At 42.7% G+C, this 23,876-nt stretch overlaps 1 protein-coding gene across 9 annotated transcripts in view; it reads left to right on the forward strand.

The window, feature by feature from the left end:
* LOC123498948 (nuclear factor 1 X-type-like) overlaps positions 1-23,551 on the forward strand; it is an 87,411-nt gene extending 63,860 nt beyond the window's left edge. For 3 of the 9 annotated variants that reach the window (XM_045246569.1, XM_045246543.1, XM_045246580.1), the window contains 10 exons: positions 1,207-1,260; positions 3,759-3,869; positions 5,524-5,670; positions 6,249-6,545; positions 14,406-14,576; positions 17,262-17,428; positions 18,074-18,203; positions 18,602-18,765; positions 19,196-19,439; positions 19,622-23,551. In XM_045246569.1, coding sequence (XP_045102504.1) covers positions 1,207-1,260; positions 3,759-3,869; positions 5,524-5,670; positions 6,249-6,545; positions 14,406-14,576; positions 17,262-17,428; positions 18,074-18,203; positions 18,602-18,765; positions 19,196-19,439; positions 19,622-19,770 — 1,634 coding nt within the window. In that variant the 3' untranslated portion in view covers positions 19,771-23,551. The remainder of the gene's footprint in view (positions 1-1,206; positions 1,261-3,758; positions 3,870-5,523; positions 5,671-6,248; positions 6,546-14,405; positions 14,577-17,261; positions 17,429-18,073; positions 18,204-18,601; positions 18,766-19,195; positions 19,440-19,621) is intronic. The other 6 variants (XM_045246603.1, XM_045246552.1, XM_045246563.1 and 3 more) reach the window with 6 other exon arrangements.
* The last annotated feature ends 325 nt before the right edge of the window (positions 23,552-23,876 follow it).

The following is a 23,876-nucleotide window of genomic DNA, read 5'->3' on the forward strand; positions in this document are numbered from 1 at the left end:
CTTCCTTGTTTTTACCCTGTTTTTACCTTGTTTTGTCTCGTATTTTGTCTCTCTTTCACCCTGTTACCTTGCCTGTTTACCCTGTCTTCCCCTACCTTCACCCCTGCCTTCAACTCATACCCTGTCAAACTGTCTAAACCACTCTTACCTCCTTCGTATCTGAACCCTGCCATCACCCTTCCATCACCCTATCTTGCCCTGCCTTCACCTCTGTCTTCACCCCTGCCTTCAATTCATACCCTGTCAAACTGTCTAACCCTGTCTAACCAATCCTTATCTCCCCTTATTTGTATCTGAACCCTGCCATCACTCGTGTCTCCCTCTGCCATCCCACCCTACCTCCACCCTGCCTTCACCTCTACCTCCACCTCTGCCTCCAACCCATCCCCCGGCAAATCCAGCCCCATCAGGTGATAAAAGTGGTAATGATGGCAACGGAGAGGAACTGGGGACTGATCTTAAGTGTGGAGTGGTCACTGGGGAAGCAAAATGTGTCCTAAGGGGCTCATTGGTGGCACGCGACTCCTTTACTGAAAACGGAGGTGGGGACGCTGCTCAATGGTGCTGACTGGTGCTAAGTGACACGAGAGCATGCCAGGAACCCACCCACACAAAAATTAGAGGCATTAGTTCAGTGTTGGTTAGGTTAGGTTAGGTTTGGTTAGGTTTTTGAGGGAGTGTGCTAAGGTAAGGGTCAGGAAATGTGTGTAAATTTCAGTTATTAGTGGATCGTTAGGTCAGGTCAGGTTAGGTGTGTTTAAATGAGGTTAGGTTAGGTTAGGTGTGTTTAAAAGAGGTTAGGTTTTGAGGGAATGCACTGGGATGAGGATCAGAAAATGTGTGTGTGTGTGTGTGTGTGTGTGTGTGTGTGTGTGTGTGTGTGTGTGTGTGTGTGTGTGTAGGTCATTAGTCAAACATTAGGTCATCTTAGGTTAGGTTAGGTCAAATTAGGTTACGTTTTGAGGGAATGTGCTGGGATGAGGGTCAGAAAATATGTGTGTGTGTGTGTGTGTGTGTGTGTGTGTGTGGGACTGGCTAGTGTCCAGAGAGGGCGGTAGTAACACGTTCACCACCATCACTTCCAATACCCTTCCACCATCACCACCATCACTATCATTACACCTACACCTTATCTACGTCACTACCTTGATAAAACCCTTATTATTGCCACTTTTCTTTATCCTTCCCCTTTCTCTCCATTTTCAGAAAGTTTGGCTGGCATTGTTCTGGAGAGTGACAAGGATGACGAGAGAATGAAAAGTAAGTGACGTGTTTTAAGATTCGTTGTTGTTTACATTGTGGTTGTGCTGGACAGGACCACGTGCGTCTCTTTGTTTACATGACGCAGTGCCACGTGGCTTTTGTTTACCTTCCGTCAGCTGTTTGCCTCTCCACGTGTTTTCTTTGTTTATGTTGTGGTTTTTTTTTTGTTGTTGTTGCTACTATTACTATTACTGCTACTGCTACTGCTACTGCTATTACTGCTACTACTGCTACTTTACTACTGCTGCTACTACTTCTACTACTACTACTACTACTACTACTACTACTACTACTACTACTACTACTACTACTACTGTTTTACTACTACTATTTCCTTCTTCTTCTTCTTCTTCTTCTTCTTCTGTTCCTCCTGCTTCACTTATGTTACTACTACTACTACTACTACTACTACTACTACTACTACTACTACTACTACTACTACTACTACTACTACTACTACTCTCCATCTTTTATCTCCTTTCACTGACTCCTCCATTCTGACCTCTCTCTCTTCTCTCTCTCTCTCTCTCTCTCTCTCTCTCTCTCTCTCTCTCTCTCTCTCTCTCTCTCTCTCTCTCTCTCTCTCTCTCACACAACAAGGTGCCGTAACTCACACCATAAAGTGATCTTATCAACCTTCCTTCCTCCTCCTCCTCCTCCTCCTCCTCCTCCTCCTCCTCCTCCTCCTCCTCCTCCTCCTCCTCCTCCTCCTCTTCATGTCTACTTCTTTTCTTTCTGTTTCGTACACATTCCATTCTCTCTCTCTCTCTCTCTCTCTCTCTCTCTCTCTCTCTCTCTCTCTCTCTCTCTCTCTCTCTCTCTCTCTCATGCCAGAGAGAGAGAGAGAGAGAGAGAGAGAGAGAGAGAGATGAGATACCAAAATTTCTGGTAGTAGTAGTAGTAGTAGTAGTAGTAATAGAAATTTACAACATTACAACCTGATGGTTTGGCAGTGTTAATGATGTAGTAGTAGTAGTAGTAGTAGTAGTAGTAGTAGTAGTAGTAATAGTAATAGTAGTAGTAATGGATGTGTTAGGTACTATCAAACACCGGATTTTCACAACATTACAGCCATACACACACACGCCTTGCTACACCTCGCTACACCCATCCATCTTCCTCCTCCTCCTCCTCCTCCTCCTCCTCCTCCTCCTCCTCCTCCTCCTCCTCCCTTCCTTCCTTCTTTCCTTCCTTCTATCCCTTCCAAGTTGTTAAATTAAGTTGTTATATTGTCACCACACTGAGGTTAATGTGGTGCTCTCTCTCTCTCTCTCTCTCTCTCTCTCTCTCTCTCTCTCTCTCTCTCTCTCTCTCTCTCTCTCTCTCTCTCTCTCTACATTTTTCTTACATTTTTTTCATTTTTCTCTTTCTTTTTCTTTCTCTTTCTTTCTTTCTTTCTTTCTTTCTTTCTTTCTCTTTCTCTTTTCTGCTGAAGTGTTCGTCTTTTTATCACATTCTTCTCTTTCTCTCTCTCAATCTTCTATTCCTCCTCCTCCTCCTCCTCCTCCTCCTCCTCCTCCTCCTCCTCCTCCTCCTCCTCCTCCTCCTCCTCTTCCCAGATTAATGTCTTCTCCAAGCTCCTCTTTTCTTTGTACTTCTTCTTTTACTCTCTCTCTCTCTCTCTCTCTCTCTCTCTCTCTCTCTCTCTCTCTCTCTCTCTCTCTCTCTCTCTCTCTCTCTCTCTGGTCCTTCGTGTTAAAATCTTATATTTGACTATTTGATTTATTGTGAGTAGTAGTAATAGTAATAGTAGTAGTAGTAGTAGTAGTAGTAGTAGTAGTAGTAGTAGTTTAAGTAATTTCAAAAGGTGTATTACCTAAAAATATTCTCAAAATGTTTTGTTTTGATGACGTCACGAGAACACAAAGGCAACGCGGGGCTCTCATTGGTCGATGGCTGTGCTGATGAGAGCCAATCAGAGGCGTTTCATTCATCTGCCTCAGCCAATCAGCTTCTTCCTTTGACGAGAGAGAGAGAGAGAGAGAGAGATTGCTGATTTAAATTCTCTCTCTCTCTCTCTCTCTCTCTCTCTCTCTCTCTCTCTCTCTATTGGTCAATGCTTGTATGTTTTTGTATGGAAATTGCTGTTGTGTTTGTATGAAAAGCTTGGAAATGATTGGGATGTGTTTTGGTGTGTGTGTGTGTGTGTGTGTGTGTGTGTGTGTGTGTGTGTGTGTGTGTCCATCTTACATTTCCCTATTCATTATTTTACTCTTATTTGCGTTATTTCATCCATTATTCACTCATTTACTCATTTTTACTCCTTCCTTCTCTATTCATTCTTTCTAACTCTCACTTTTCTCTTCATTCATTTTCTTTCATTCATTCATTCATTCATACATATCTTCCTATTCCCTTTTCACATTTCGTTCCTCTTATTTACTCGACCCTCTCTCTCTCTCTCTCTCTCTCTCTCTCTCTCTCTCTCTCTCTCTCTCTCTCTCTCTCTCTGTGTGTGTGTGTGTGTGTGTGTTTGACCCTCTCTGTGTTTGCAGGCCACCCGGTGCACAGCGTGGCGTACAATGGCATCAATGGCATTATCTACAACAGCACTATTCTCGCCACGGGTTGCTTCTCGGCGCGGGAGCTGTGGCGTCTGTCCAAAAGTGAGTCCCCTTTAAAGGCTCATTGACAGGGAGAACTGAGTAGAAAGTGACTGAAATGTGTGAAATAAATAGGAATTATAGATGATAGGGATAAGGGAAGGCAAACAGAAAGATTTAGCTTAGAAATTGATAAAGAGAGATAAGATGAAAGATTGTTGTTATTATTATATTGAAATAAAAAAAAGGAAAGAGTTTATTGATAAGAGAAATCTGTCATTCATTGTAGTACAGTTTTTAAAAGACAAAAGTATAGAAATTGATAATGAGTATGTAATATGACAAGATAACAGATAAGATGAAAAATAGTCGTAGTTATGATATTAAGATAGATTATAAGAAGGAAAGAGTTTATAGATAAGAGAGAAATTCATTATTCATTGCAGTACAGATTTTAAAAGACAAAAGTATAGAAATAGATTAAAAAAATAATGCAAGACAGTTAATAGGATAAGAAATAGTCGTAGTTATAATATTAAGATAGATTAAAAGAAAGAAAGAGTTTATTGATAAGAGAGAAATTCATTATTCATTGCAGTACAGATTTTAAAAGACAAAAGTATAGAAATAGATAAAAAAAAAATATAATGGAAGACAATTAATAGGATGGAAAGCAGTTGTAGTCACTATCTATACTGTAAAGTAGATTAAGATAGAATTAAGTATAGAAATTAAGACAAATACAATACAATAGACAGTTAATAGATGAAATAGAAAGACGCACTTGTAATTTATTGATCTGTTAACACTGAGAACTTGAAAACAAAGAAATAAATGAATAAATACAGAAAGAAAAAAAAATCAAATCTCTTACAAAAAATAATAATAATAATAATAAATAAATAAATAAATAAAAGTCCATTTTTTTTAATCTATTTACTGTCTATCACTGTATGTATTGGCATGCCCTCCCCTGCCACACAGTGTAGTGGCAGGGGAGGGCATGCAGGGTGTACAGAGTGTGTAATAAGCTTTCACTTGGTCACACCCACTCCAGCATCTCTCCCACTGCCAGCCCCCAGCCCCCAGTGCCCTGCCAGACCCCCACCAGCCCCAGCCCCCTGTCAGACCCCTACCAGCCCCCAACCAGCCCCCACCTTCACACATAGACAAGCTTTCTGGTACACATGAATAGGGGAAAGTTGAATGTATTGTTATGTACACACACACACACACACACACACACACACACACACACACACACACACACACACACACACACACACACACACATTGGCTGGGTTACCTACACATTCTGGCTTGGTGGCTTGTTGACTGGCTGACTGACTAACTGGTTCTTTCACTGACTGGGTTACTGACTGACTGACTGACTGACTGAATGACTGACTGCTTCCATCACTGTCTTTCCTACATACCCACTGGCTGGCTGGCTGGCTTGATAACTAGCTGACTGACTGATGGACTGACTGACTGACTGACTAACTGGCTTACATACTTACATTCTGGCTTGTTAACTGACTGACTGACTGACTGACTGACTGCTCCCATCACTGTCTCACCTTCCCACTGGCTGGCTGGCTGGCTGGCTGGGGCACCATCTGTGTGGCTGGCAGTGTCGGGATGCTGGATGAGTGAGGAACGTTCGCCTGAGGGAGCGAGTGAAGGTTTAATACTGCACATCTCCCCCCCCTCTTAGCCTCCATAATGGCCGTAGGTAGCAGTGGTAGTGGGCTGAATACTATCAAGATGGAGAACCCAAGTTACTACACCACCTACACGTCGCCTGTACCTGACCACACCCTCATGCCGGCTGCTTACACCACTTATATGGAGCGCGCTGACAGTACGTATGTGTGTCTGTGTGTGTCTGTTTGGGTGTGTGTGTGTCTGTGTTTTTTTGGGGTATTTGTGGGTCTGTTTGCGTGTGTCTGTGTCTTGGGTGTGTTTGTCTGTGTGTGTCTGTGTTTTTTTGGGTTTGTTTGTGTGTGTGTTTGGGTGTTTGAGGGTCTGTTTCTTGGGTGTGTTTGTCTGTGTGTGTGTGTGTGTGTGTTTTGGTGTCTGTGAGTGTGTGTGTGTTTGTTTGTGTGTGTCTGTGAGTGTGTGTGTGTGTGTGTGTGTGTGTGTGTGTGTGTGTGTGTGTGTGTGTGTGTGTGTATTTTTCTTTTCTTTTTATTTTTGTCTATTCATTTTTTTTTTTTTTTCTGTGTGTTTCCGTTTCATTGTTTGTAGTTAGAGAGAGAACAACAACAACAACAACAACAACAACAACAACAACAACAACACACACACACACACACACACACACACACACACACACACACACACACACACACACACACACACACACACACACAAACAACAAAAACACCCCAAAAAACCCCTTTAAACATCCTGACCTGACCTGACCTTACCCCATTACAGGTCCCCTCGCGATGGGCCGGCCACATGACCCCCACTCACCCCTGGAGCCACGCAGTAAGAGGGTCCGGCGGGTGAGCTCAGAGGAAGACCCACTGGAAAAGGCCGAGCTTACGTATTATTCTCAATCGCCTGCCTCACTCTCGTCTCACACTTCGTCCTGGCACTCTGACCTCGACCACGGTGGGTTGGTGGCCCCTCATGCTGCCCCAGCCAACGCCGCCGCCGCTGCCGCTGCCTCCACCACCTTCCTCCACCCCCACACCCCCCCTCACCACACCACCTCGCAACACACTCTCGGTACTCACCACTCTGTCCTGTCTCCTCACCTTTCTCTCTCTCTGTCTCTCTGTTTGTCTCGCTATCGTGCCTGTTTGGGGTGGCCTGCCATCACACTTGCTATAAAATTTAAGTCTTTTTTTTTTTATGAGGGGAAAGCTGGCTAAGGGCAGCTAAATAGAAATAAAAAGGCTGGTATGCTTCTACTCATCTCTCTCTGTCTCTCTCTCTATGGCACCTCTTTTTTGGGAGTTTGTTGCCATCACATTCAGTATAAAATTTGAGAGGAAAGCTGGCTAAGGGCAAGAAAATAAAAAGAAAAGGGCCACTTCTTTCTCTGTCTCTCTCTCTATCGTGCCTCTTTTTGGGGTGTCCTGTCATCACACTTGGTATAAAATTTGAGGTCTTTTTTTTTCTACGAGAGGGGGAAAGCTGGCTAATGGCAAATAAATAAAAGAAAAGGGATATTTACTTCTCACCTCTCTCTCTCTGTCTGTCTATCTCTCTTCCTGTCTCTCTCTCTCTCTCTCTCTCTCTCTATGCAGTCCTTTTTTCTGGGTGTCCTGCCATAATGCTCGGTATAAAATTTGGCTCTTTTTTTTCATTGCTATAAGATGAGGAAGCCAGCCAAGGGTAACCAAAATTATAAAAAAAAGGCCCACTTACTTGCCAGCCCCCATGCAGGTCTGAGTTAGGGAAAGGCAGGGATGAATTGTCTTGAGTGTTTGATACAGTGAGGTCCCAAAATACAGGATTGTGTTTATCTTATCAGTTTTGTATTATTTTTGGTCATAGGTTATCTCTTTTGTATCTCCATTTTCTTTGGGTCATTTTAGGTTATAAAGAAAAAAAAAAAAAAAAAACAGTGGTGTGCGTTTGGGTGTGTGAGGGATGTGTCTGGTGGTGTGTGTAATTCACCACAGTTGCCTACTGGTCACTCAGCTAGTCTTCCCCATTACGGAGCGAGCTCAGACCTCATAGACCAATCTTCGGGTAGGACTGAGACCACAACACACTCTACACACCGGGAAAGCGAGGCCACAACCCCTCCAGTTACATCCTACTTGTTGCTGGGTAAACAGACCCTACACATTAAGAGGCACACTCATTCACCTTGCTGTGCTGGGACTCAAACCTGGGCCTTCTCAGCCAAGTGTGCTGACCACTACACTTTGCTGTGTGTGTGTGTGTATGTGTGAATGAATAACAAAAACACAGATGTTGCAGAAAAATCACTTAATCTGTGTATATCATATTTAAACTTGACATCTTTAGACGGTAGCAATACTGATACACTGAGTTGAGGCATAGTTGCATCAGAACCTCTGTGTCATTGGGTCCTCACTGGGTTTACGATAAGTCACCTGGAGTGGCTTTACCTTGCCTGCTTTCCTTCCTTTTTAATATAAAATGGAGAAAACTGGACAAGAGGGAACAAAAATTATTAGACAAAAAAAGACCAACTTATATGCCAGCCCCCAAACAGGTGCGAGAGTTAGCCTGTGTTGAGGTGAAGCAAGGCAAAGATAACAAGATGAATTGGAAGCCTTGAGTGTGATGGTGGGCTGCCTTGGTTTGTGGTCTTCACTGACATGTCCCGTAGAGTTGAGAAATGCCACTCTCACTGCCTCTCACCTCTCCCATGCCTCTCTCCCTCAACTCTAATGGTGTCCAAATGAGAACTCTACTTCCTTCTCTCGAGTGTTTGTTTTAGCACACTGGTCTGCTTGCTTCACCATCACAATCTTCCTAAGTCACCATCAAGAACTGTATTTTTTGCCATAGTACACTGGTCTACTTGTCTCACCTTCATAATCTTCCTAAGTCACCATCAAGAACTGTATTTTTTGCCATGGTGCACTGGTTTCCTTGCCTCACCTTCACAGTTTGCTCTTAGTCACTATTTTGATCTCTAAATACTTTCTTTCAAGTGTTTGTTAAATTGAGAGCCCTAAATATTTTCTTCTCTCGAGTGTTTGTTTTAGTACACTGGTCTGCTTGCCTCACCATCACAATCTTCCTAAGTCACCATCATGAACTAAAAACACTCATATTTTAAGACTTTATTATCGAAAAGGCATTATTTAAAAAGTATATCACGTTGGGAATATATCGATAAAGTAAGAAAAAGCATAGATATTCTTGTGCGTGTGTCAAGTTATCTGTCGTAAGCAAAATTATAGAACCTATTGCATTTTTTCATCAAATACCACATTAGTCATACATCAAATACACACCAGAATACTCCAGTGTATGCTAATCTTCACTCACTCTCTATTTTAACTCAATCACAAAACTCTCATACTGTCTGTCCACATAACCTTTCAAATGGCAAGAGTGAAGAGTTCTCATTTCACCTATTACAGCCTTTTAACCCTCCACTGTTTAGCCACCAGACCAGATTGAAACTCCACACACTTCCATATAACTCAAGACAAGATTTACCCTTAGTTTAGTGCTAGAAATCTTTGGCATGTACTATAACTGCATCTGGTTTGGTGTAGCTTGAGTGTGGAGGCGTGGAGAGGAGCAGGGAGAATGTGAGTGTGTGTGTGAGTGTACCTGGGTAGTGTGGCTGTGTTTCCTTCCAGCCAGGCATAGAATGAGGTTGGACTGGACTGTGTAGCTATGAAGTAACTACACTCTTACTCTAGTCTTGGTAGCATTTGCAAGTATATTTGAGATACGCATCATCTTGCATTGTTTTCCTTAGTGGTAGCTGTAGGTGTGCCTGTTGTAGTGAGCTGTGGAAGGCTGTGGAGGGCTGTGTGCATTAGGTTAAGTCCACAGCAAGAGTGAGGCAAAATTTTCATGAGAGAAGTGACTGGTATGCCATATTTAGCTTCTGCATATGGTGGCTGGTTAGATCATGTCACTAAAGCATGTCTGGGTTTGTCTAAATCACGGGTAACTTAACAGGCTGCAGTGGAAGTTGTTTAGCCTCTGGTATAGTGGCTAGTTATGTCTTATCAGTAAAGCATGTTTGGGTAACTAAATGTCAATAGTTTAACCTCTTCAATATTGGGACGCATTTTTACCTTGAGTTTTCAGCACGTTTAGACGATTTTATTGGCATTAGGAAGCGTCTGTGGAGGTCAGAAGATTAATGGCCAATGCCTTTACTATTTTAATCCCCACATGAGTTTCTGAAGCTGTGTAAAATTGCTAAATAGTCACCAGAATGAACACAGAAACACAGCATGGAACTGAAGGGGTTAACAGGCTGCAGTGGAAGTCCTTAGGTTTTTCAAGAGTGTGTTTATACTTTCACTAATACTTAACAGTGCCTTCGTAAGCTATAGGAAAGTTAGCAACGAAATAAAGTCTACATTTTGCTATTTTTTCCCCATTTTGAAGATTTGCTTTGGCTGTAGAACAAGTAAAGATGTCTTAGAGTGATTGGTGATTAGGGAAATGTGCACTAAGAGTCAATTAAGGAAAAAGATATATTGTGATAGGTTTTTAAAATACGCGAATCTGTTTTTTTCTTGACTTTTAATCCTTGTGAATGACTCGACTCACCTCCCTGTCTGGCGATTGGTGAACAGAGAAAACGTGCACCAAGACACAATCAATTAAGGAAAATAGTTCTATAATAGGTCTTCAAATACGAGAGTCTATATTTTTCTTGTTTTTTTAATCTTTACGAATGACTCAACACACCTCTCTGTCTAGCGATTGGTGAACAGAGAAAACGTGCACCAAGACACAATCAATTAAGGAAAATAGTTCTGTAATAGGGTTTTCAAATACAAGAATCAATTTTTTTCTTGTTTAATCTTTACGAATGACTCGACACACCTCCCTGTTTTAATCTCTGCAAGCTTTTCATTTCCACTCACAGCTTTGAATCCATGTTGAGTGTGTTCTTCCCAGTGTTCTCTCTCCCAGTGTTCTCTCCCATGCTCTCTGTGTTCTCTCCCTCCCACCCTGCCCTGTATGTCTTCCAGTAACTCTCTGGTCTCAGCTAACCATCAAGCATACATATACTCTCCCACCCTCCCTCTCTCCCACATTTATTGGTCATTATTCTTTCTTCAGTCACAAGATAAACACTGATCCTCCCTCTCCCTCCCTCTCCCTCCCTAGACCCCCCTCACCCCTCCCCACTCCCTCCCTGACCTTAAAATGGGAAGGTCCTGATGTGTTGGCATAAGATATAATTGTAACTTAATCCTGTTTTCTATAATTTTTTAGTTTTTTTTTTTTTTTTGTTTGCAGGACTCATGTTATGTAAATATTCCTGTGATTAAGTTGTTTATTTATTTATTTTTTTTGTAGTGTTGTTTGTTTGTGGTGCAGACTTAACAGGACTCTTCCCAGCCTGGAGTGTTTGCCCAGCTCATCATTAGATTACAGTTAAGATTAAGAATTCTGAAATGTTTGCGCTCTCACTACGACTGTTTTCCAAGGCCACAGAGATGACGACCCAGATTCTCAAGACTGTTTCTCCTATTTGTAAATCATAAATCATCATAATCTGCCACTAGACCCATGAAAATTACCCTTGGAAACCCATGTACCTTGAATCAGAGCCTCTTAAAAGTCGTAACATGTGCAAAAGTGTTTCAGAATCCTTAGTACTAGGAATTGTATGATCTTAACCAGTGTGTGTGTGTGTAGGAGTGCATTAGTCCTGCCTCCACACACACTGCAGTACTAGTAGAGCCCTGTTTGGTATTAGTGAACTAGTGAAGGCTATAGAATGCTAGACCAGTATGAGAGAACCAGTATATATATCCAGTAATTTGTAAAGTGACTAATCTTGCCAGGTATTGAGAAGAGCATCCCATTCAGTGAGAGAGAGAGAGAGAGAGAGAGAGAGAATATAAATTACTACCAATATTGTGATGATGATGATAGTGATGATAATGATAATTCCCTCATAACATTAACATTTTTTTTCAGATTGTTGTTTGTGTGATGTTTTATTTATTTTGTGAACTCATTTGTTTGGTAACGTACAGAACAAAAAGCTCCAGGTGTGTGTGTGTGTGTGTGTGTGTGTGTGTGTGTGTGTGTTACCTGCACCACACACTAACGAAACACACCTACAACCACCACCACCACCACTGCTACCACTACGCACCCCAACTAACAAGATTAATAGACTCCTTGGCACCCCTCCATCCCTTAACTCATAGCCTGTCACCCCACACCCCTGACTCACAGCTTGTCACCCCATCACCCCACCTTCACCCCTGCACCCTGACTCAGCCTGTCCCCCACACCCCTTGACTCATAGTTTGTCACCCCATCACCCCATCCTGAATCGTAGCCTGTCACCTCACACCCCCTGACTCAGCACTTGTCACCCCATCACCCCACCCTCATCCCTGCACCCTGACTCATATCCTGGCACCTTCACCCCTCCTTGGCACTCCTCCCTCACCTCTCCACCCTCACGTCACCCCCCCATTTGACTCAAAGACTGTCACCCCTCACCCCTCACCCCCCCACACACCCCATTAAGCCCTGCACTCTCCTTAACTCCATATTACTGGTGCCTTTCCTTGCCAGACCTGAAATCCTATACAAGGGTGAAAATCCTGCTTATCCTACTAATGTGACATCCTATACCTGTTGTTATATAGTGTAGGATATCTCTTAGTGGTGTCTTGTTACTAGAAATCCTTTGAGCAGTTTCCTATAGGATTAAAAATGTACTTAGGGGTGAAGAATCCTGCTTATCCTACTTGTTTGACATCCTATCCTGTTGTGTTATAGTGTAGGACTTCTAGTGACTTCCTACTCTGCTAATCTTCAAGTGTAGGACTTCTTAGTGGCGTCCTGTGCTGCCCTTACTTACTCCTACAGTGTCTGCGTTCCTTGATGTCCTTAATTAATGTCCTTGAATTAACATCCTTGAAAGTGTCCTTGGAAGTGTCCTTTATTTAGTGTCCTTGAAATAGCATCCTTAAAATAATGTCCTTTAAATAGCATCCTTGAATTAGTGTCCTTAAATAGCATCTTTAAATAGCGTCCTTGATTTAGTGTTCTTGAAATAGCGTCCTTGAATTAGCGTCCTTGAAAAAGCGTCCTTGATTTAGTGTCCTTGAGTGTCCTTGAAGTAGTGTCCTTGAATTAGCGTCCTTGAAAAAGCGTCCTTGAATTAGCGTCCTTGAAATAGCGTCCTTGAATTAGCGTCCTTAAATAGCGTCCTTCAATTAGCGTCCTTGGAAAAGCGTTCTTGATTTAATGTCCTTGAGTGTCCTTGAATTAGCATCCTTGAATTAGCATCCTTGAAATAACGTCCTTGAAATAGTGTCCTTGAATTAGCGTCCCTGAATTAGCGTCCATGAAATAGTGTCCTTGAAATAGTGTCCTTGAAATAGCGTCCTTAAATAGCGTCCTTGAAATAGTGTCCTTGAATTAGCGTCCTTAAATAGCGTCCTTGAGTGTCCTTGATAGCGTCCTTGATTTATTGTTCCTCTCTGCTGCCACTTGCCATTCTGTCCTTATCTTGTTCTCCTTTGAAAAAAAAAAATTGTATATCTACTACTACTACTACTACTACTACTACTACTACTACTACTACTACTGTTAGTAATGCTTACCCCCGGCCTGCCCACCCACCACCCCTCCCCTGCTAGCCTTCCCTCCCACCCCCTTCTAACAATAGTAATAGTTCCCAATAGTCTCTTGTAATTGTGGATTTTAAAGTTTTCCTGTTTTTTTTTTCCTATTTTTCTATTTTTTCTACAATTTTTAATCATTTGCATGTTGCCTGCTTCTAACACACACACACACACACACACACACACACACACATACATACACACATACATCAAATTAAAACATGTATATTTTTCTTTCTGTTATTTATTTATTTATTTATTTATTTATTTATTTATTTATTTATTTTTTTTTATTTATTTATTTTTTTTTTTTTTTGGCTAATGGTTTGCAATGATGGAAGGAAATTTATGTGTTTTTGTTTCCATTCCAGAATTTTTTTTTTTTCTCAATTTTTTCATGATTTTGTTCAGTTTGCATTTCATTTCATTCTTTTTTTTATCATCTCTCTTATTATTATTATTTTTTTTATCAATTTTAATCATTTTCTTTTTTTTTATTCATTTGTTCCTTCTATTTTGTTTGAATATGATTTAGTATGTATTTTATGTATTTTTTAATTCTTCCTTTACTTATGAATGCTGATTTGTATTTCCTCTTTTTTTAATCATCAATTTTTTTTTTTCTCTATCTTCAGTTTATTACTCTTCCTTTAGTAGTGAATATAATTATTTTATCTAACTATTTTTTTTATATTTTTCCTTTACTAATGAATGCTATTTTGTATTTCCTCTTTTTAATCATCAATTTTTTTTCTCTATCTTCAGTTTGTTATGTTATGTCTTTTATGTATATTTTATCTCTATTTCTTTTATTCTTCCTTTACTAATGAATGCTGTTTTTGTATTTTCCTCTTTTGATCATATCTCAATTTTTTTTTTTTTTTTCCTGCTTTCATTTTTTTATATTATGTTTTTTAATGAGTATTGTTTAGTCTGCCTCTTATCACTCACCATTTACCATTTCTCTTTATCAATTTTCAGTTCCTGTTTATTTATCTTGTTTGCTAATTAATATCTTTTAGTTCCTTCTTCCTCCTCCCATTTTATCACCAGTTTTCAGTTTCTCATACCTTCATTCTCTTAATCTCCATCATTTTTTATTTTTTATTAGTTTTCAGTTTTCTCATCAATTCTCCATTTATTTATCTTATATTCCTTCTCTTATCACATACCATCTCCCATTATATCATCAGTTTCCAGTCCCTTTTTCCTCTCAAATTTCCATTATCTCATCAATTCTCCATTTATTTGTTATCTTTGCTAATGAATATCTTTTGGTACATGATTGTTTTGCCGCCCACAGGTCCCCCCCCGGTGCACTCCCCCCACCTGGTCCACAGCAGCAGTAAAGTAACAATTGCAGCCTCAGGTGTGCTCCAGTCCGTAGTTAGGACGTCCTCCACCATAGACTCCCTTTCTAGTCATGACCAACCACCAAACACTCGTGCAGTTGTCTCACCACACCCTAGAGAAGGTTAGCACTGCCTTCCCTCGGGTCACTGCGGTCCATTTATCTCTCCAGCTTCCTCCCGGACCGTTTCCTTCACTGCGGTCTCTTGTGTCTCTCCCCCAGCTCCTCCCAGGTAGCTTTTCTCTGTCTCTCAATACCTGGGGTTTGTTAATGGCAGTGAATCCTTTTAGTGCTCCTCTCGTTCTCTCTCTTGATTGTTCTCTTATTCTCGTTTTCTTCGCCTCCTGGTGTTCTCTTGGTTATCTAGGTCTTTGGCTGTCTCTTTGTCTCTGTCTCTGTCTCTCTCTCTCTTTCTATGTCTCTCTGTCTGTGTCTGTCTCTATTTTTTTTCTCTCTCTGGTTTTCTATTTTGTTTTCATTTCTTGGTTTTTTGTCTTCATCTCTCTCTCTCTGTCTCTCTCTCTCTCTCTCTCTCTCTCTCTCTCTCTCTCTCTCTCTCTCTCTCTCTCTCTCTCTCTCTCTCTCTCTCTCTCTCTCTCTCTCTCTCTCTCTCTCTCTCTTTTGTGTTTCTTTCTCTCAAAACTCGTAACTTTTAATATTCTAGTACATGTTCCTCTCTCTCTCTCTCTCTCTCTCTCTCTCTCTCTCTCTCTCTCTCTCTCTCTCTCTCTCTGCCAGTTGAAATTAAGAATCTTTATATTTATGTGAAATATTAGAGACAACTGCATTATCTGTGTAGTAGAAGAATTTATTAACATGTGTGTCTGCCTGTCTGTGTGTCCGTCCGTCTGTCTGTGTGTCTGTCTGAGTGTGTGTGTGTGCCAGTTAACAGGATCAAGTAACAGTGAGTGGTATTAACTGTTTGATTGACTGTTTGTGTTGAAATTTATAATCTCTTGCTGACTTTCATTTATTTTTTAGTTTGTTTTTGTTAATTATTAAGTATTGGTGGATAATTGTGTTTTTTTTTTTTTTTTTGTCTAATTTATTGTGTGTTTTAATTCGGAAGTGGGAGGAATTTATGTTGTGGTGAGAAGAAGATTAATTTTTCACCCACACAAGTAAAAAGTGGTTCTAGTAATTTTGCAAAGGCTTATAATCTTTGCCGAATATTCTTAATTGAAGCAAAAATATAAATCGTCCCTAAAATCATCATAACTCAGAAGTGAAAGAGAGTTAGGTTACGGTAAAAACAAGATTCATTTTTCACCATGACACATCAAAAATTCATCTTAGTAACTTTGCAAAGGCTTATAATCTTGCCCTAACATTCTTAATTGAGGCAAAAAATCAATAAATCGTCTAAAAATTAACTCAGAAATGGAAGAAATTTTGGCTATGGTTAAAAAGTCTCATTTTTCACCATCACATCAAAAAATGGCCTTAGTAACTTTAAAATGGCTTATAATCTTAGCCTAACATTCTTAATTGAGGCAAAAAATCAATAAATCGTCTAAAAATTAACTCAGAAATGGAAGAAATTTTGCTATGGTTAAAAGTCTCATTTTCACCATCACATCAAAAAATGGCCTTAGTAATTTTAAAATGGGTTATAATCTTAGCCTAGCATTCTTAATTGAGGCAAAAAATCAATAAATCGTCTAAAAATTAACTCAGAAATGGAAGAAATTTTGGCTATGGTTAAAAGTCTCATTTTCACCATCACATAAAAAATGCTTAGTAACTTTAAAATGGCTTATAATCTTAGCCTAGCATTCTTAATTGAGGCAAAAAATCAATAAATCGTCTAAAAATTAACTCAGAAATGGAAGAAATTTTGGCTATGGTTAAAAAGTCTCATTTTTCACCATCACATCAAAAAATGGCCTTAGTAATTTTAAAATGGCTTATAATCTTAGCCTAGCATTCTTAATTGAGGCAAAAAATCAATAAATCGTCTAAAAATTAACTCAGAAATGGAAGAAATTTTGGCTATGGTTAAAAAGTCTCATTTTTCACCATCACATCAAAAAATGGCCTTAGTAACTTTAAAATGGGTTATAATCTTAGCCTAGCATTCTTAATTGAGGCAAAAAATCAATAAATCATCAAAAAACCATTTATGACCTTATATTTATGATGAAAATGCTGAAAAATGCTGAGGAGACATACTTGATCAATGCTGTGGTGTGAAGGAAGGCACCACAGCCTATGTTTAGTTTTATTTTGCCTATTAATAGAGTGTGCTGTGTTGTGTGGTGCTGTGCTGTGCTGTGTGGTGCTGTGTGGTACTAACTCATTGATAAAAAGTGTGATTTGATTGTAGCTGTGACAGAGTTAATAGTTTGAGAGAGAGAGAGAGAGAGAGAGAGAGAGAGAGAGAGAGAGAAATTATTTAGTCTCATTTGTCACAGCAATAGTAATAGTAGTAGAAGGAAAAGAAGAAGAGGAGGAGGAGGAGAAGGAGAAGGAGAAAGAGAAGAAGGAGGAAGAGGAAGGAGGAGGAGGAGGAGGAGGAGGAGGAGGAGGAGGAGGAGGAGGAGGAGGATATAATAAATAACACAGATAGAAGAAAAAAAAAAAAATTAGAACCTTGATAAATTTCTAACTATCATTCCTGCATCTATCAATCCAGCAATAGTAGTAGTAGTAGCAGCAGTAGTAGTAGTAGTAGTAGTAGTAGTAGTAGTAGTAGTAGTAGTAGTAGTAGAAGACCATTCATAATTCCTTTCATAGCAGCATCAACCTAACCTAACCTAACCTAAACCTGACCTGACCTGACCTGACCCCATGCCGTGCCTCTTCCAGTGCTGCCGCCAATGTCCCTCAGCAGTTCGGTTATGGCCGGGGCCCCAAGTTACTACCATGAGGCCGGCCCACCCTCCCCCACCAAGTATCATGAGAATGGCCACGACACCTTCTCGGATTTCGTGACGCTGGTTTGTCAGGAAGCGCAGAACACACAGCACACCCAGGTAAGGTAGTATTGGTGGTGGTGAGTGGTGGTGAGTGGTGGTGAACAGTGGTGGTTGTGGTGGTGAGTGGTGACTGGTGGTTGGTGACTTGTAGTGGGGAATGGTGGTGGTGATGATTAGTGGTGATTGATGGTAGTGGTGAGGGTGGTGGGTGGTGAATGATTGTGGTGGTGACTGGTGGTGGTGTGGTGGTGGTGGTGACTGGTAGTGGTGATGACTGGTGATGACAGTTAATAGGCTGGTGGTGATGATAGTTGTTTGCCTTTCTTTTCCTCATATTTATCTTGTTTTGTTTTTCTGTTTTTTTTTTTTTTCTTATTTTTGTGTTCTTCCTTCTTATTTTATCCTATCCTATTCTATCCTTCCTATTTTATCCTATCCTTCTCATATTCCTCATTCTTTTCTTTTCATTTTACTGATTCCTTAATTTTTTTCCTATTCTTCACCCATTCCTTCCTTTTCCCCTCTCCTTCACTTTTCCCTCCTTTTTTTCTCCTCCTTTCTCTCATTCCCTTCCTTCTATCCTCTCCTTCCTTTAAATTCCCTTCATTATCCCTCTCCTTCTCTTGTCCTTTTCTTTTTTGCCTCTCCTTCCTTCCCTATCCATCTCCTTCTCCCTTTTACTCACTCCACCTCCCCCGACAGCAGGCCTCCCCTCCTGGTGTTGCCCGCAGCCCCACCAAGGTTCAGGGCAGCTACTACACCACTGGGTCCATGCTGCCACCACCGCCGCCGCCGCCCATGGCCCGCCCTGTGGCCATCATCCGGTCAACTGGTAAATATTGGTTCACTGGTCCATAGGGGTTGGTTTGAGAGTGGCTGGGTGTTTGGGTGCGATGTTTTGTTTTGGTAAGTTTTCTCTCTCTCTCTCTCTCTCTGTGTCTCTGTCTCTCTCTCTCTCTCTCTGTCTCCTTTTTCATTAATTTATCTCCTGTCTGTCTTCATCCTTTCTCTTTCTCTTCCTTTATCATCAATTCTCTCTCTCTCTCTCTCTCTCTCTCTCTCTCTCTCTCTCTCCTGTGTCTTTTTCAGCCTCTCTTTCTTCCCATCATCAGCTCCTCTCCTCTTCTCTTGTTCATGCATACTGACTGACTTTTGCAGTGTATATGTATGTTTCTATCTCCTCCTCCTCCTCCTCCTCCTCCTTCATTCTCACCCACCTCTCCCCCACAGCTGACTTGGCCCACAGTGGCAGTGTATCGCCTGGTCCTGTTTCTCCGCCCAACTCCTCTGCAGCTGGTGGGGGTGCCATACTGCCCGACGTGTCACCACCAGACCGCCGTGAGGAGTGTCTTAGCCCCACGCCGCCCTCCACCTCCGCTCCACCAGTATCTCAGGTCTGTGGTGTGTGTGTGTTTGTTTGTGGGGTTGTTGGTGTGTTTGGGGTTGGTTGTGTGTTTAGGCTGTGTGTGGGTTGTGTTGGTGTGTGGTGTGTTTGGGTGTGTGGGTTGTGTTGGTGTGTGTGTGTGTGTGTGTGGTGTGTGTGGGGTGTGTTGGTGTGTTTGGTGTGTGGTATGCTGGTGTGTGTGTGTTGGTGTGTTGGTGTGTTTTGGTGTGGTGTGCTGGGATGTGTGATGGTGTGTGTTGTGTGTGTTGGTGTGTGTTGAAGTCTGTTCTACCTCTGCCTTGTGTTTTTTCATTATTTTTTTTGTTTCTTTATTCATTTGCTTGTTTATATATTCTTTAATCTATTTATTTATTCATTTATTTGTTTATTTGTATAGGTAATTTACTCTCTCTCTCTCTCTCTCTCTGTCTCCCCGGCAGTTGTTCACCTACTCCAGCATGAGTCCAGTGAGTGCCATGTCGGGCGTGATCTCCCCGACCAGCATGAGTCTGTTCACGTCGCCGGGCAGCACGCCGCGCTCCACGCCGCGCTCCACGCCGCCCGCCGTGCCCCGCTGGAACACGCCCTTCATCAGCCTGGACGAGAACATGGACTACACCACCATGTCCACCCTCATGCCCACCCTGCCCGCCGACGCTGCCTCCGCCCAGCTCATCGAGGACGGTGAGTGTTGACCTGTGCTGCGCTGTGCTGTGCTGTGGTACTGTGCTGTACTGTGCTTGCTGTGGTGCTGTGCTGGTGTTGTAATGATATATCTGGTGTGTGGCACTGTTGTTCCTGGTGGTGTGAACAGCAGCAGCAGCAGCAGCAGCAGCAGCAGCAGTACAGAGTGTTCTCTCCCACAGAGCGTTACTTCACCACGGTGGTGCACAGCGGGGAGGCGGCGGGGGGCGGGGCACCCCAGGTGGCCTCCGCGACAGCTGCAGGGCACCAGGACCACCTGGATGACTCCCCTGGGGCGCCCCACACCCCCACCAAGACCCAGTCGTCCTAACAATGCCACCGCCGCCAGCTGGTCTTGGTCTGGGCCTGTGATGCGCCGCCGCTGCCCAGGACGGCCCACCCCACGGGGCAGCACAGCCCCGGTCTGGACCAGGAAGGCCCCCGGGAGGGATGGAAGGCCAGTGTGTCCCTGGGATACAGTGCAGGTCCGGGTCTTGGTCGGGGTGGTGCCCCGGCCTGCCCGCAGGCTGTGCCATCCCACCGGCCCAGCCCTGGGGTGGCCTGGGGGGCGGGGTGGCCCCAACTGGTGGCCGCCACGCCTTCGTCCTCGTCGCGATCATCGTCGTCATCAACAAGTGCAAACCACAGCGGCCACAGAGCAGCGGCCACACCAGTGCCAAACTCTTCCCGCCGGGACGCTCCGGATACTTAAGGCCGCGGCTGGCCAGGGCTGGCCCGCCGCCGCCGCCGCCGCCAGGCCATGCATGGTAGTAGGTCTTCACGTAGCAGCGTAGTGCAGTGAACACGGCCGCGCCGCGGGGATGATGGCCACCGAGTTCAATGAATCACAGTGCCAGCAGCAGCAGCAGCAGCAGCAGCAGCAGCCATGATGCAGCAAGACGCAATAAGTAAGGTGTAAGTGCTTCATAGCTTTTGCAGAGTGAGTAGAGTTCCCGTAATGGTTGTGCAATTTTTAGTCTCTTACGAACACAAGGAGGAAGGAGATGAAGGGGAGAGAGAATGTGTGTGTGTGTGTGTGTGTGTGTGTGTGTGTGTGTGTGTGTGTGTGTGTGTGTGTGTGTGTGTGTGTGTAGCCTCCACTAGGTGCTGAGGGAGCCATGGTGCTGTGGTGGTGGTGGTGGAGGCAGTGGTGGTGGTGGTGGTGGTGGTGGTGGTGGAGGTGGTGGTGGAGGCAGAGGGACAGCTGTGCTCAGGACTATAATACTTGTGAGTACAAAATCGTTCATTACTTCTAAAGGAATCGGTGAAGAGAAGGCTTCATTGCTCTCGCTAATCTTGGGTTCAGTGAGCAAACAAACACATCTTGGTGAACATTTATTATTATTACTGTTGTTGTGTACACTCCCTCATTCGACCTGTAATTCTCAGTTTGTTCGTTTGTTTGTTTCCTCGTTCGTTTGTTTGTTGTGTGAAGTATAACGCCGTGTTGTTGTTGTTGTTGTGTGTTTTTTTTGTGTTTTTTTCTATTAGAGAGTTCTTGTTATTTATGGCGGTTTAGAGTTGTTGCCACATTATGTACAGGTGTGGTGGCATTACACACTCACACTCACACTCACTCCTCACACTCTGACCGAGAGCAAATGTCTTTTCTCCAGCAAGTAAAATTCCTGGATTCGCTGTTCTATTCACCTCTTCTGTCGGGCAAATCCTAATCTCATCAAACCTCAATTTTTCATATTTTTCTGATGAGTATTCTGTCAGTAAACTCACCATTCTTGTCACACTTCTAACCTAACCCACCTCTCTTGTTAAACCTCAATTTGTAGCTTTCTGGTGAGTAAAGTTTTGGTCTTCAGCACTAAACACACCATTCATGTCACACTTGAAACCTATCTTGTCAAACCTTATTTCTTCTTAACTAAACACACCACTCTCTCTTGCCAAACCTCAATTTTTAGTTTCTGATAAGTAAAGCACAGTTCTTCACTCCTCTATGCTTTTCTACCATCTCACTTTCCCTAACTAAATCTTACTCCCTTTTGCAATGTTCTTTAAACTGTATCACCTTATCACACCTCTTTTCCTTTTATTTCCTGCTATCTTTACTCTCAAACTTTGCCTAATTTAATCTGACTCCCCTTCACAACTTTCTTTAAATCGAGCACATATTTTATCTTTTTAAACTGAGTCATTTTATCAAACTTCAATTTCTTTTAGTCTGTGGTACCTATACTCTCTCACTTTTTCCTAACTTATCTAACTCTCACAACCTTCTTAAATATAAGTCACTTTACTCATCTTACCAAACCTTAATTTATTTTATATTCTGCTGAGTCAAATTCCTTATTTCATCATAAATAACAACAGTAGCTTCACATTCATTCTCAGTCAAACGTCTTACACACACAGCCTCTTCTTTTGGGCATTTACTCACCTTACCAAACCTCAATTTCTGTTATTTTCTGAGTCAAATCGCTCATTTCATAATTATTAACAACAGTAGCATCACATTCATCCTCAAACAAACATCTTACACACACACAGCCTCCTCCGTTTTCCTCTTCCTTTGGGCATGAAAGCTTCCAGTCGCCTCAGAGCCACAATATTGCACAAGTTAAATGGAGAATAATGGACTTGTTTTTATCAGAGCGTTGAGTGTGATTCTGTAATGCAAACCAACACTTTTTTCCCTCCCATGATATTTTTAGCCGAGCTCCGAGATCGTGGAGTGTTGGCGAGGAACAGAATCAAATAACACAGCATTGCCTCCTTGGTTCATGGTTCTCGCCCTGATGGATTGTTTCTCCCTGCCTCTCTCTGCCCTGTCTGTCCGTCTGTCCGAGTGTTGCAGCTTCCATACCCTCACTAGCACTCCTTGGCCCTACCCTGTCCATATCCCCTGACCCTGCTGCCTCGGCCCTTATCTTCCCTGTCAGCTTGTTCTCATAGCTCACTTTCTCTCTGGCAGTGCTCTCACCTCTCACGGTTCCCACACAAGGCACACGTAACCTCATGTGTTTTTAGAGCATAGAAAGGAATGAGTGAAGGTACTGGTGGTTACGTAGACTGAAGATGTGGAGGAAGGTGTAATGCAGATGGTGTTTAGGGTATGAGCGGTGGAGAAGATCTGATGTGCGTAGGAGGACAAGAGGAAGATTAACGAAGATTTGGTGATGGTGTGGAGGACATGGAAGATATGGAGACTGTATAAGGAGAAGAGAACACAAAATACAGTACATGGAGGAGGGTATAAGAGGAACAACCACCAGAATATAAACCATGTACCACTGCAAAACACTAGCAGGAACTTTTAAACCGTCCAATCTTGCAAGAAAAAGCAGGAAGAAGCAGAGATGATAGTGATGAGCATTTCGAAATCTCCTTTGCCTGAATAAGAGAACACAGGCTAGCACTAAAGAGCTCACATTAGAGACACCATCGGAAACTAGAAGAGGTGCTGAGAGAGAGAAAGAGAGAGTAAAACCTGGTCTGTGAGAGGTGATGAGGGCTGGCCAGTGCTGAGAAAGGCAAGCTGGCATTAACCTGAGAACACTGACTATAAACGAAACGTGCCAAACTATAAAAAGGGGGAGGGGGGAAAGAACCTCAAATTACCCACAATTCAATGTCAACTTGCTCTCATCGAAATAAAAGCCTTTTGTTTTTATAGATGTTACGATAAAGAGTTATATACAGAACCAAAACAAACACAGCAATACGGTTATGTTGATGGCGCGCTTGTGTGTTTGTGTGTTGACGATTATAAAGCGCGTCGTGTATATGTGTATGTATACTTAGCAATAACAGCCTCAGCTATAATATTGGTGCCATGTATAGGTGGTGGTGGTGGTGGTGGTGGTGGTGTTGGAGGAGGGGAGGGCCGTCCAGGGTGCGTCTGGGTGTCTGGGTGTCAGTGTAGGTGCTGGTCAGAAGAGCTCAAATCTATGTGCCAAATGAGAGGAGTGTGTGTTTGTTGGTGTAGCAGTGGTAGGGCTGGATGCTGCGAGTGTAGGGTTGGTGTATGGTGTGGTGTTATGGTCTGGTGTGTGTTTAGGGGACACACACACACACACACACACACACACACACACACACACACACACACACACACACACACACACACACACACACACACACACACAAACAAAATAGTCATTTGATATTAAAAGACATGACAAGATTAACACACACACACACACACACACACACACACACCGCGTAGTGTAGTGGTTAGCACGCTCGACTCACAATCGAGAGGGCCGGGTTCGAGTCCCGGGGCGGCGAGGCAAATGGACGCGGCTGTTAATGTGTGGGGTGTGTTCACCTAGCAGTAAATAGGTACGGGATGTAACTCGAGGGGTTGTGGCCTCGCTTTCCCGGTGTGTGGAGTGTGTTGTGGTCTCAGTCCTATCCGAAGATCGGTCTATGAGCTCTGAGCTCGCTCCGTAATGGGGAAGACTGGCTGGGTGACCAGCA

The sequence above is a fragment of the Portunus trituberculatus genome, chromosome 8 (assembly GCF_017591435.1).
Source record: "Portunus trituberculatus isolate SZX2019 chromosome 8, ASM1759143v1, whole genome shotgun sequence".
NCBI classification, from domain to species: Eukaryota; Metazoa; Arthropoda; class Malacostraca; order Decapoda; family Portunidae; genus Portunus; species Portunus trituberculatus.